The sequence below is a fragment of the Cornus florida genome, unplaced genomic scaffold (assembly GCF_030987335.1).
Source record: "Cornus florida cultivar Cherokee Brave unplaced genomic scaffold, ASM3098733v1 CherokeeBrave_3.0.0_Hap2_Chr05, whole genome shotgun sequence".
In the NCBI taxonomy this organism is placed as follows: Eukaryota; Viridiplantae; Streptophyta; class Magnoliopsida; order Cornales; family Cornaceae; genus Cornus; species Cornus florida.
In genome coordinates this window covers 14,932,173-14,947,160 of record NW_026775575.1, presented here as the reverse complement: position 1 = coordinate 14,947,160, position 14,988 = coordinate 14,932,173, and the positions used below count along the sequence as shown (strand labels likewise).

Here is a 14,988-nt window from a genome sequence, read left to right as displayed (position 1 = left end):
GATGAGCATGCTTGTATGTGAGTTCCTAAGTCTACTATGTTGTTAACATGCTATAAATAATGTATGAGAACATGTTTAATTGTGTTGTGAGAAATCTCTTAGTATTGTTGAAATGAAAGCATGAGACTCATATGCATAACATTGGGCTTGCATGAAGGGAATTGTTTTTAATTGATAAAAAGGGGGATTTTGGGAAACAGTTTTTGATTAATTGGTTTTATGAAAACCCGGTCGCTGCGGGGGTACCAAAGGGCCGGAAGGTTAATATAGCCTAGAAGGAAATAGGGAGATTGCCCTAACGTAGTTGAGCTAGCTGGGCCCAAAATGACACCGCGGGGGTACCAAGGGTCAGGGACACTAACCAATCCTTCTCTTATGTCACTGCAGGGTCACCAAAGGGCGGGTTATATTAACCGTTTGAAAGTGATGGTTTTGGAAGGAAATGGGGAGTGACATTGGCATGCATTGCATTCATTGCATTGCATTGGTTATATTGAATTTGTTATTATGATGTGTATATCTAACTTAACATGACCCCGAATCCTATTGTTCTATTCTTTGGTTGGATTCACGGGGACACAAGAAGCGTGTCTTAAGTGCCACTTACTGAGCTTTTGCTCACCCCACTATACTTATCATTTTTCAGGTCATGGAAAGGAATTGGCGGATGATAATCCACCGCAAGCTTGAAAGTTGTTAGAAGACCATTTTACTATTTTGTACTTAGGCCATTCTTTTGTATGTCTATTGTTTTGGAAATGTAACAAATGTTATTATTCATGGCCTTGTAGCTCAAGTATGACACTTAGCTTTTGTTTGATGTAAATGGAACTAATGTAAGCATTATGTTTAATGTCATATAATTGTAATAAATGATCTTGTAAGATGATTGTATGATAGTACTCATGTTCATGATAGTAGAATGTCTCATTTTAATGATTTAGTTCGAGTATGAACCATTGCAAAGCCCCATTTCAGTTTTCTCTTCAGTCCCACAAGTGCAGCTTCTCAGTAGCAGGTTTGAGGCTCGGCAGAGCCATTTCGGTCGACCGAAATGGTGCATCGGTCGACCGATTCTCTTGCAGCTTTTGGGATCTCCTGTTTTGGTCGACCGAAATAGGGTTCGGTCAACTGAACCAACCTCTTGCTCTCTGCATCTCAGCTTCGGTTGACCGAAGCAGAATATTGGTCGACCGCTTCTTAGAGGTCTATTTCGGCCGACCGAAACTCCACTTCGGTCGACCGAAGTGTACCTGTTTGGCCTTCTTTGTTCCTTCTCCCTTTGTAATCCACTCTTGACCCTTGGGATTCATTTAGATACCTTGTAAGAGCCTAGTGTTGACCTTTAAGACCATGTTTTGACATTTAAAATGTTAGGTTTGACGTTGATGACCTCGAGTTCGAGTAAGGACCCAGGAAAAGGTCCGGATCCACGGATTCAAGTCGTTATATGTACCTTGTTCCTCTATGGAACCTTGGGTCATTGGTTTGGACTACTTCTGCACTATTGTCGCAATATAGCTTGATGGGTAGGCTAGTATTCTCTACAACCTCTAAATCAGTGAGATCAAACCAAAAGGCTTCCTTTGCTGCCTTTCAGGCTACAACGTACTCCACTTTTAGGTTTGAGTCAGCAGTTGAAATCTACTTAATAATCTACCAACTGATTTCCCTTCCATTAAGTGAACATACACTAAGTCATGAACCTCATAGTATCTACATCTGATTTAAAATCAATCAATAAACTTGACTGGAACCATATCTTCACATCTATAAATGAGTATGAGATCATTGGTACTCATAAGGTACTTTATGATATTTTTCACAATAGACCAGTTATCAAGTCTGAGTTCAGACTGATATCTACTGACTATCCCTACCATGTAGTGGATGTCCTTTTTGGTATAGACCATAGCATATATGAGACTCCCATATGCCAAAGCATATAGTTCCAGTCTCATTTGCTCAATCTCCTCTGCTAGTCTTGGAAACTATTTACTAGAGAGAGCAATCCATAGCAATAACGCAAGAACTCATTCTTTGAGTTTTGCATACCAAATCTGGTCAAAACTTTATCAATATAGGATTATTAAGATAAGCTTATTTTTCTTTTAACCTGATCTTGCAAAAGCTTGATCTTAGGAATATAGCTTACATCTTGAAAATCCTTCATTTCAAAATAATTGAACAACTACCTTTTTACTGATGACAAAACTTTCCATAATATTCTAAATGAATAGGATGTCATCAATATATAGAGAGTTAGAAAAATAATGACATTCTCTTGTACACTCATGATTTATTCACTAAGAAATCTTCTGGTATCCTTTTGTAGATTAACTTGTCTTCCATAGGTATCACCCTATTAGAAAGTTCTACAAGATCCTAGATTTTATTAGAATACTTAGATTCCAACTCTGATTTCATAGCAACTTGCCAAAACGATCTATATCCATATCGGTTCACGCTTCCCTGTAGCCGGGTCTAACTTATGTTTAACAACGATGTCCGTAAAAGTCTCACCTAAAAACTTGATTCTGTCAGATTGGATGATAATCCTCCCACTACAACAATGTACCGATGTTGTGTACTAGATGATGCTGACGCATCAATAGGGAATTCATATATAATTCTTAATCTCTATAATAAGTGTGTTCATATGTGGTACATTTGGTACTCGTACCATATTCTCTAACATTATGCTACTAGGTATGTGATTCATAATATAATCCTCCTATAGATAAACAGTGAGTGTAAACAATCAACTTTTACCATTGAGATCATAAAATAATCCATCCTAGTGCCTTTAGAGTAGCTATCAAATCTATCATGCATATGATCTGCTTCCAACTTACTTGTCCATATCAAGCGCACATGTGCAAGACTACCCCATATGTGCATATGATTCAAACTAAGATTTAGTCAAAAACACAGCTCAAAAGATATCCCTGAGACAGACTAAGATGAAATGCAATTCATAATGTGCATCAATATTATTAAGGCTAAACTCTAAAATGAAATAGATAATGTAGCATACCTGATCAAAGATCTAACCATGTTAAGCAGAATTCTATTATTCCTTTTTGACACCTCAATTCATTGAGCGTCAATTGCGAAAAACTGGTACACAACACCCTCATTAACCATATAGTCTTTGCACTATCCTAAAAAATACTCATATCCACGATCAGATCGAAGTGTTTTGATAAGTTTATCTAATATGTGCTCCACATCAGCCTTGACACTTTCAGAATATACCAAAAGTTTAAGACTTGTGTTGCATCAGATAAATTTATCCAAAACATGAGTAATCTTGCTTGGATGTTCATAAGACCACACGTGTCAGTGTGTATCGACCCCAATTGTTCTTTATGTCTATTTCATTGGCTGATTAAACCCTTAGGGTTATCTATCCTTCAAAACAGGATTCACAAGTTTGGTTTAGGCTCCCCTGCCTCACTAGGTTATAAACCTTCTTTGACCAATCTTTGAATCTCATTTTGACTGATTACAACCCAAAAATAGACACTAAAAATACAATGAGTCAGGAATAACAAATTTTCTCTTAACATTCAATCTAGAAGATGCAACATTAGTTTTTACATCCTGCAAATATTAAGAGCTTGTGGTTATAGTATATCAACCATCTTTCAATGCACTAAAAGTAATCGCACATCTATTCAATTTTATAAAACCAATTTTATAAAATAACAATACAGCTTTTATGAACTAAAAGTGAAACAAGAATTAGATTGCGTCTAATATCTGCGAATAAAGATAGTTCTCTAATACTAATATCCTCATACTCTTTAATTTTAGATGTAATACTCCCACTAACTTAGCTACAACCTTGACATCAAGTTAAGTATAAATATATATCCGTATCATCGAGGAACCATACATCATCATTTATTCACAATTATATATATATCATCATGTATCAATATATATCAACATATATCAATAAAAATATATATGAATATAATTTTGGATCCATGAATGATGATTTTCATAAAATCATGATCTCTAGTAATGAATCAAACCATGCTCTGATACCACTATTGGGAAACGTGGTAGTTTTAAAAACTTTTCGAGTGATTTTCATTCACAGATGTTGATTCATCACATAGAGACAAGTTTTATATAAAAATAAAATATGATGTATCATTCAATTAATAAATTGAATACTTACATCAAAGGTTTAAGTAAACCTTAGATCTCTCCTCTAAAGTGAATGTTCTCACTTATTGTAGATCCCTTTGCTAGATGCCATCTCTATTGATCTCCATCTTTTTGGTAATAGTTTTACTTTTAGAAATCACTCATAAGCCTTCATGAATGACCTTAGAAAACTAGGCTTGTGGTAGCCTAAATTAGATAAGAACCTGAACCCTAATTTTCTAAAGAAATAAAATATATATTCATTTTTCCTTCTACCAAAAATCTCCCCTAAAATATACATAGACCATCTATATATATAGGTAACATAAAGATAAGGAAAATGAAACAATAAATCCTTCTCAATCTCTAATTCTCATGTCTCAAATCTAATAGGATTCAATATCAAGTTGGGCTATGAGTAAGAATCTTTTGGGCTTATTATTTTATTGGTAACAATGAATTAATAATTGGCTCGGTCCATGGACCCAATTCAATTAATTTATAAATTAATTTCTACACCAGTAAAAGAAATTAATTGAACTCCAATTAAATAATAAATAACCTCTAAGTCAATGTTGCACTTTGACCCCTCTATGCATAATTAATTATAGGATAAATAAAGCCATCAATCCGACTACTTAATTAATATATTTATTTTGGTACCTTTGATTATTTCTGGCTCAATTACAATAAAACATTTGTTTGACAAAAATAATAATTTGAATAAATAAATATATAATAAATCATTTTGTTTAAAAACATACGAAGGCCTTCGAATTTAATTTGTAATCAACCATAATCAAAACAAAATAAATACAAGTAGCATTAATACAAATATTGAGAATATTACCCTCTAACTATTAATTACATAATTACCCAAAGTGCCGGTCTAAGGATTCCGAAGATTTCGCCGAACAAATCAAAATAATTACTAATTAATAAAAGAGTCTATACTTCTCTCATGCTTAAGAGTAAAATACCATTACAGTGATAGGGAGCAATTGCATACGACGGGTCTCGCAATATATCTCAACCTAGCGCGGATCCAGTTCAAGTCTTAATTAATTATGAGTCCATCCATAATTACCGACTATGAACAATTTATGATTACTATTTATATTCATGTATTGATCGCCATCGCATACATATATAAATATGTCTTATAATCAAGTGGACACTATCGAAACATAATATATTAAATTCACCAATTATATAAATCATAAATATTTTAGATTGTCAGGAACATATGTTTCTTAAATCTAAATAGGAATTCGCTATGTTAGGGCATACAAATCCCAACATATATATATATATATATATATATATATATATATATATATATGTGTGTATACAAAAGTTTTTCTTTTTAATTTTTTACCTCATATATTTTTACTTTTCTAATTTATTCACGGGCTAGGGCATATGTCCTGTTGCGCCGGACAGAATTTCGGTCCCTAGTGTGTTGGTACTGTAAAATGTGGAGGTTCATGAAACAAGGTCACATGCTCACTCATCTGCTGATGAGGGATGAGGAAAGAATGGTGACAAGGAAGCAGAAGGCAGCTGAGAGCAAGGTACATGAATTAGCCGGGCAGTCGCCCAAGAAATCAAAGGCCGAAAGCGACAATGGTAGTCATGGTTGTGATGGAAAATCATCAACTGACATTGCTGATCCGGAGTTCGATAAGTTCTGTAAAGCTGCAAGAGAACTCCTCTCAATCCAACAGATGCGCCAGATTCTGGAAGCCAACCGACAGGATAGTTCTGGATCCGATGCTGCTGTTGTCCGTAGATGGTAAGTTAATCCCACTATATTAATTGAGACGAGAGTGGCTAGCTTAATTAGTTGCATAGCCCTATCATGTATAACCAAGTACTTGCATTAATTAAAATGTATGATCATGTATGTCTTGCTTGCTGTTTCAACATATGGGCATTTTGACATGAAAATCACTGTGCAGCAAATATATCAGTTTTTTTTACATGATTTTGAAGTGTTCACCATTTGATCTATGTACTTTGAGTTTAAGTGGCCCGTAATCTTGAACCGCTACAACTTGGGTCCATTGGGAGGGTTAGGGTCCCCGGTGTTCACTCAGGATGAGGATACACGTTAGAACTCAAATGAAATTTCACGATATTCTAGTGTGTGAAAGTATTTTTTCAATCCATAAAATTTGTAGTGTGACAGATTAAAAAGGGATTCATATATTTTAAATATTTGTGATATGTATCTCAAGAAAAAAATAAAAATATAAAATTATTGATGTGTGTACATTAGTCATAGATCCCATGTTTGAGTTAATTTATATAGCCATCTATGGTACTGCAACCATAAAGGCAATACACGACCATTGGTGCAACTATCAAAGAGAATGAAAGCACAGAGAACATACATTAGATCAGATACATTTGATAGATAATTGGGGGACTATTGGTGTAAACTGAACTGCTACTGAGCAAAGATAGTATTAATAATCATTGTGTCAAGAAAAACAAATATATGGAAAAAAAAAACAAATATAAGCAAGTACTTGTATGTAAATATATCATGCATGTCTAGCATCTTAAAGATGTTTGGGTGGTTTGAAAATCACTGCACGGTACTACTTTTCTCGGGATACTCTGCGGTAAATTTCACTACTTGAGTGGAGAATTTCACCAAAGTGGTGGAATTCACCATTTAAAGTTCTATATTTGAAGCAGTGAAGTTCATGAGCATCGGAAAAAAGTGTGCTCCCCCATTTTGATTTGTTTCTGTTAACTTATAGTACATTTAAAACTTGAATGCACATATATACTTTGAGCACCATGCAATTGTGCATTTTTTTTTTTGGGAACAATGACCTAAAAATTTAGGGACTACATTTCCTTTTTATTTATTTTTTAATACATGATTGCATGGGCTTCATGATTTACAATGCACATTGAATATTATGCTTTTACAGTCTGGACATGCTGTTGTATGGGCCGCTAGACAACTGTCCGGTTTGCGGTGGCACTTTGGATTGTGATGGCACTAGGTATTCATGCAAAGGAGCATAGAGTGAGTGGTCTACTTGCATCTTCTCCATGAGGGATCCTCCAAGTAAAAATGAAAGGGTCAAACTACCCGATTCCGTTCCAAAATCTGCTGTTTTCGATGTAATATTCTCTGTTCATTTTGTGTCCTGTACAATTGAACCGTATGAATTTTATATATTTGTAAACATTAAAACCTTTTGCTGGTATCTGTATTAATTAACATTATTGTCATTTTTTTACGGGCTTTCGTGTAGTTGCTAAAGAGCCACGAAGAACTGAAGCATCGCCCACAAAGGGGCTTATGCCCCCCCTACAAACCATTTGCAGGAATGACAATTGTTCTATCGGGTCGCCTTTCAAGAACACATGTATGACACGGTTTTGTTACCATCAAACAGTTTCAGTCATGCTGGAATGACATTCATTAATTTTCGAGCCTTGTTTAATTTATATTCATCTGATGTTCTATGCAGCAAGATTGGAAGTCCAAAATTGAGAAACATGGCGGAAAAGTTGCAAATTCAGCAATTGGTAATTCCTTAGGTTGATTAAAGTTGAAGAGGTTTTTGTATTTTAGTTAACTGATTTTATAAGCTTGGGTTTGATGATCGATGCAGGTGCAACTTGCGTAGTTGTATCTCCTGCGGAGCGAGAACGTGGTGGCTCAAACAAGATTGCAGACGCAATGTTAGTACTAGAAAGCCAATAGTCCGTGTGTGTGTGTGTGTGTGTGTGAAATCTGGAATAAATATGTGCACGAGGATTTATTTGTACTTGCACATCCTACCGTACAAACCCCTATGGCTGAACCATGCATATGGACACATATACAGGATATAGACAATCCAGACATTGCTAACGTCTCAAATAAACTAGATAGGTGAACAGGGGGTTTGAATGTTTGATGGACGGTCGCCAAAATGACATTCTTGAAGAAAATATACATATATAATGCTCTTTATATATTCATAAAAAAAAATGAAATATATGCATTATGAATGTACCTATGAAATTGGAAAGTCAAAAAGTATTGTAGAGAGTTACAGAAAATTGTCTATAAATTGTAATACTTACAATGTAAATTTTGTTTCTATTGGTTAATCTTATAATTAACGGATAGATGCATCAAGCTCAGAATGTTGGAATATTCAAAGGGATGTTTATTTTGCCCCAGTGGTAGTAATTGTTTGTCAAATAAAAAAGGTGGGTGAGATATAATTAAGTAGAGGAATGCGCGCATGTTCATATTCAGGAAACCTGATTCTTCAAAACTAGTGTAACGACTCGAACTCATAGGTCCGAACCGTTAGCCGGGTTCTTAACCGAACCCAAAGTCAACTAGGAACAACACCATTCTTTCCTACATCAATACATAGTATGTGTGTCATTTCGGGTTTATAAAAAAAAAAGTAATAATAAATAAATAAATTAATAATGATAATAAAATAAGATTATAGTTACAAAGTATGTCAAAACGGTCTACTAACCCATTGAACCCTGTGGAGGAGCGTCGTCCGCCACTTGCCATCCGTGTCCTGAAAAATGTTAAATGTAATGGGGTGAGCAAATTGCTCAGTAGGTAGTGCCTAAGACTCACCTCTTGTAGCCCCGTGAATCCAAACAATGAATAGGATAATAGGGAACGGGGTCATACAAAGCCGGGAAAAAATACAATACACATTTTCAAATCCAAAACAAAAAAATACAGTGCCATGAATGCAATGTCATGCATGTCACTCTCTATTTTTCAGAAAACTTCCATCATTTCACAAACTGTTAATATAACCCGCCCTTTGGTGACTCCGCAGCGACACGAGAGAAGGATTGGCTACTATCCCTGACCTTTGGTACTTCCGCAGCATCATTTGGGGCCTAGATTGCTCAACCACGGTAGGGCAATCTTCCTAATTCCCTCTAGGCTATATTAACACACCAGCCCTTTGGTGACTCCGCGGCGACCGGGTTTTCTCAAAATCATTTTCTCAAATTTCTCCCCAAAATCCCCTTTTTAATTTCATTTCAAAATACTTTCCCTTTTCTTTCATGCCCAATGTTTGTATGCATATCACATGTCTTTTTAATACTATGAAAATGGAGAGAATTATTATCACACAATTAACATGCTTCCATATAAAATTTTTAAAAAATTATTAAGCATCATAGGCATAGAAAATTAACACATTATGCATACTTTCCAAGTAAATCAACAAATACAAGATTTTCATATAATACAATAAAATATTCTTTATCATAATTTCAAGGATGATCATACATGTTTGCATACATCACTTCTAGCAATTTAACAACACAATAAATATAGGAAATCAATACTTAGACATGGTTTTCATACAAATCAATATTTACACATAATCATGAACTTTATATACCACCATAAAATCATTTTATGGTAATTAACATCAATTAATTATGCTAATAACGTCAATTAATCATACTAATAACAATTAACAGAAATTGACTCACAAAGGAACAAGAAAAAAACGAATTAGAGACCCTTACCTCAATTTAAGCCAAAAGCCCCAATTTTCACCTCAAACCCTAGGATTAGAGATTCCCCAAATGGTTGCCAAATGAAGATTGGCTCCGATCAACTCGAAGATCTCGTTGTGGGCTTCAATTTGCCGCAAATGGCACTAAAAAACACCAAGTATTGAAGGAGAAACCTAAGCTTGAAGTTTAAAAGCAAAAAGAAAAAGAAAAAGAAACTTTGAGAGGGTGAGAGAGAAGGTTTCGGGAGGGAGAGAGAGAATTGAGAAAATGAGACTAAAATGTGGTCTCTAATCCTTTTTGAGAGATAATGGTGGGTCCCACCTATTTTTTTTAATTTATTTTCCCTTTTTCTTTTCTTTTTTAATTCTCACCCTATACACTCATAAATATACATTTAATTTACAATCACTTTAAACACAATAATTAAAAATAAATATGATGCAAATGGACCCAATCAAAATACCCGTATACAACAATCCTGGTAGCGGGTCCCACACGGGATCGTCCGGCCCAAAAAGCAGAAAAATGCAGAAATAATCACCCTTACATTTCAATTTCAAAGAGTCCGGAACTCAATGAAATGTCCTAACCAGCTCACCGACACACCCGGTACACCCCACAGTGTCTGGTACAAAAAATGTAAAAAGACGAAATTGCCCTTGTAGCGATAAAAATCCAAAAGAATAAGAAAAATAAAATATAAAAAAAAATGGCGAAAATTGGAAACATCACAATCTACCCTCCTTAAAGAGATTTCATCCTCGAAATCTACCCTTCTTAAAGAAGAAGGCTCACAGCCAGACACCTCCCCGAGAAACCTCACAAAACCCTAAGACTCATACCCACCAACATTATTGCCTTAGATACCGGATGTGACCAGGCAATCACATGCCACTGCCACCAAAACCCGATGTGGGTACCTATATCTCACCTCATCACAACACAAAACCAACTAAACCTTATGCCTGGCTCAAAACGGACTTCAATCTACTCTACACAGTCACGAAAGGTTCCAAAGCCCGAGAAATGAATAGTCGCCAGACCACCGGACATGACCACGTCCAACCCAACTCATCCTCTAAGGGACACACTAAACCCCAAACAAGAAATCCCGTCTATTTCTCAATCAATCTCAAACTCAAATTTACACGTCCCTGACAGACCAAACACTTGCTATCTAGTACGTAACTACACCACCACATAACCATACCAATAATTACTAATTGCACTATATGACAATCACTATACTTATCGACCTCAAGATGACTAAACAATAATTCTCCTAACGACTACATAAACATTTGTCACCCAATTAGTAAAGCGCACTATCTTGTACCTTTGACACAAATCCTCGAAACAAAATCCTTAGTAATCAAACGGATTGGACACTTGGTCTCACATAACACACCTTGTCACCGAAACAAACCACCTGAATTTACACTATCACACTGACACAATCCGTAATTCCGTGCTCTCACTATTTCTGACAAACTAAAATAATTGTGGACCTTTGACCCGACATCGTGCTAAAGATAAACTGACTCAGGAGAAATGGTTGGCCAGGCCATTCTCATCATCGTTCCAATCTCAGCATAGACATCGTTCCTGTCCTCAGGTTTAAACCTTAAACACAAACCCACACAGTCCGCAAAATAACAATGAGATCCACTCACCAACAATCCATCCCTCTACGTAACCTCAACAACCATATAGTCATATACCTATTCTCAGAATCCCAACCATGCCTTAATCACATAATCATAACAAGCTAAAAAGCAACACAACACCAAACGTCACAATCATCAACCCGTACAAAAAGTCTCTAATTTCCTCATAACACCCACACCAGATAAACGACTTCACAGCATTATTTGATTCAATTCTTATCTTTTTAGAACACATAATACACCTGTCTTATACCTGAAACCTCAAAACTAAAGTCAATCACTCTTATTATTCCTCAGTGAAACCACACATTCTCTCTCTCTAGCTGTTTAACACTCAAACGATACCAACACTTGTCCTCAAGATACTGCTTAATTCAGACATCAATAAAAACACCCGAACACATGACTCACATCACATCACCTAATCATCCTCAATTGCCGTTCACGACACATCTTTAGCCATCACCGATAGTATCATACACAGAAAACAAAATCCCTATTTGGCAACCCATGCCTCTCATTCCACTAGTCAAAACCATTCTCAGAACAAGCACTACAAAACCCAAGACTCCACCTCCCCCCGTGGAAGTGAGTCGACCTATACAACCAAACCTTATCGGTGAACTTTAACAACATAACAAACCTCATATAGGTCCATCCACCCACAGACGCGCATAACTCCTAAACGGAGAACAAGACTCACGACAAACGACGTCCTTGCCATGATTAGAATAACGGAAAAGATAACAAACTCTACTCTCACAAAGACTGACAACTCGAACCCAAATGCACTCGACACCCTATCACACGCTATTCACCAATCGTTCAACCATGGACACCCAATCTCATCTGAGATGGAATGAGTTTCCTACGCTCAAGGAAAAAAACCAACTAGAAACACATACGAGACCACGAACATCAACCTAAGCGACCTCGCCACTAATGGGCGTCCTACACAATAATTACAGAACCCTCACACACACTTCTCCGCAACACTATGCTAACCGAAACCAATCAGATAAGGGCACGAACGCCCACACGTACTAACACTAGGACCAATCATTGTACGTTGGACACTACGTTCCTCTACCAAATAATCTTCCAATGTAAAACTCTATAAAATACAATGGCACATGATCACCCGTTCTACCTCTACCCTTTGGAGGCAGCACTGCCTCAAACACTGTGCACACTAAACCCGTGACCTTTGTCACAACAACCCACTGACTCTTTAAAAGAAAAATGATGCCTACTTGGCAACACCACTCTCACTGGCTCTAAAGACTAAGCTGATCACAATTGCCTCAATTGGCGAACAATCCCATCACCTACTTGACAACATACAACCAACAACTCACAATCTCTACGTCACATTCAAATCACACCTTAAACCGTTCTACTCCTCAACACAAATCATCACACCATAGCACCTTCACTACTATTCATTTAAGACAACGGTTCAGACCTATCATCCCATCAGACCATCTAACCATTACCAAGTGATTCTTCTTTCAATATCCTTAAGATAACACCATCACAACAATAAAATGAGCACCACTCTTAGTACTTCCCACAATGACCACTATTCACCACTTGAAAAGAACATCCATACGGCAATGCCATGCCGACAAATCCTCAAAACAAAAATATGAGCATAAAACCCAAAATGCTCAACACTCAGCTGTCTCCTGAATTACTCTTCAATACAAGAACCTCGAGTTCCAACACCTCTATGATCATCCTTCCCAAAATAACTACACAACTCCAATCCCCCGGAAACAATAAGCTTCCATTACCAACCGCTCATTCAAAAGTGACGTTAACTCGACATGAAAAAACACATCACTCATGATACCCGACACCATAGTCAATGATCGGTTGGTCAATTATACATCAACCTTCGCAATAGCACGAATCATTGTAAAATAGGGCTATTGGTCGGGTAAGTCGAACCACTGGGACTGCGCTAGTCTATGGCAACCTAAGAGTCTAGATTACTTTTAGAATGATGAGGGGGTATATAGAGTTTTGTTGGTTTGTCACTTAGTCACTAGAATTGAAATGTGCTTAAAGAAATAAATGCAAGGAATTTAAGAAGAAGAAGTCTAGAAAAGGAGGTCTAGGGAAGTGAATTCACCACCAATCCTATAAACATACTAAATTTCTATTAACTTGGGAAACAATTTCACTACATGGCAATGATATGTAGTAATACTAGATTGCTACATTATCCTTAAGAAAATCATAGGATCAAGATTTAAGTATAATCCCTCAAAGAGCCACATGCTAGAACTACCTAGATTAGGGTGTAGCCATAACATGCTCACTAAGCTAGGGACCATCAAACCCCTCAATCACTATGGTAATAGCACATGAAGTCAAGATACAAGATTAATCCATCAAAAGGAAGTCTTAAGCTATGGATTAACAAATTTCTCATACAACATGCCTTTAAACCCATTTCACAATTTCATTTCCATTCTCACTATGAAGATGCAAGTTATATAATCATGAGAGGATAAAATATAAGACAAGATAATGAACTCAACATGATCATTTATAGGCATTGAAATCCATTACAACAAGTGTAAGTGCTCTAAATCATGAAACTACCATGTACATGAATCATTCCCCAAATTAGATGAAATTAAAGCATGCTTACAAGAGAGAGCTTCATCACCTCCCTAGATGGAGGTTTAGTTATCCATGGATACAAAAATGGAAGAAGGAAGCTTGGAAGAATAAGCCATTTTCGAGCTCCCTTCCTTTGGCTTCAAGAACACACCCTTCTTGCTCTCTTCTCTCTCCTCTAATCTTGTAAAATGAATCTCAATCATATTGTGTGGCTTCCCTCTCTTATCTTCTAGAGATAAGGCTCTAGAAACCCCCACCAACCAACATCTCCAACCAACCATTAAAGAGGGAAATTAGAATTGAGGAACCCAAGATGCAAGTGGCTGAAAATGGGCCATTTCCGGATGCAATTCTGCCCTAAGTTCGAGCACTCGAAATAAGGGCTCGAGCACTCGAAATTGGAGCAGAATGCTCCATTCTTGCCTTGCTCCGCCCAGACCTACTTCGGTTAAACAGCCATAACTTTGCGCTCCGAACTCCGAATGATGAACCGTTTGAAGATTTAGAAAGCTAATTCAGAGCTCTAAATATTTCATGTTTTAGTGGAGATCCAATTCTCAAGGATGGTTGGTCGAAAATGAAGATCAAGGCAGAATTTCATTGCTGCCAGGCAGTTCTGCGCACCTCTGGTAACAAGGCCATAACTCTCTGCTCCGAGCTCCGAATGACAAACCGTTTGAAGATTTAGAAAGCTAATTCAGAGCTCTAAATCTTTTATGTTATGAGGGAAGTCCAGTTCTCGATTTTGGAAGGTCAAAATGGTGAGCAAAGCCCAGGTTCTACTGCTGCCAGAATTCAGCATTGGCACCTTTTGTTGCTCAAGATTCCACAAGGCCTTATTCTTGTTCCATTTTGGCCAATGAACCTGAAAATGCATAAAAACATAGAAATGAAGATAATCTACATAAATTAACATACAACGGACTTTACTAATGCAATTTAGGGCGCTTGAATATACAATATTCGGCGCTTATCACACCCCCAAACTTACATT

At 36.6% G+C, this 14,988-nt stretch overlaps 1 protein-coding gene across 1 annotated transcript in view; it reads left to right on the top strand.

The window, feature by feature from the left end:
* LOC132309043 (protein ADP-ribosyltransferase PARP3) overlaps positions 1-14,988 on the top strand; it is an 84,261-nt gene that overhangs the window by 20,955 nt on the left and 48,318 nt on the right. The window contains 6 exon segments of the mRNA XM_059807396.1: positions 5,645-5,689; positions 5,691-5,956; positions 7,110-7,305; positions 7,440-7,553; positions 7,659-7,716; positions 7,803-7,876. Coding sequence (XP_059663379.1) covers positions 5,645-5,689; positions 5,691-5,956; positions 7,110-7,305; positions 7,440-7,553; positions 7,659-7,716; positions 7,803-7,876 — 753 coding nt within the window.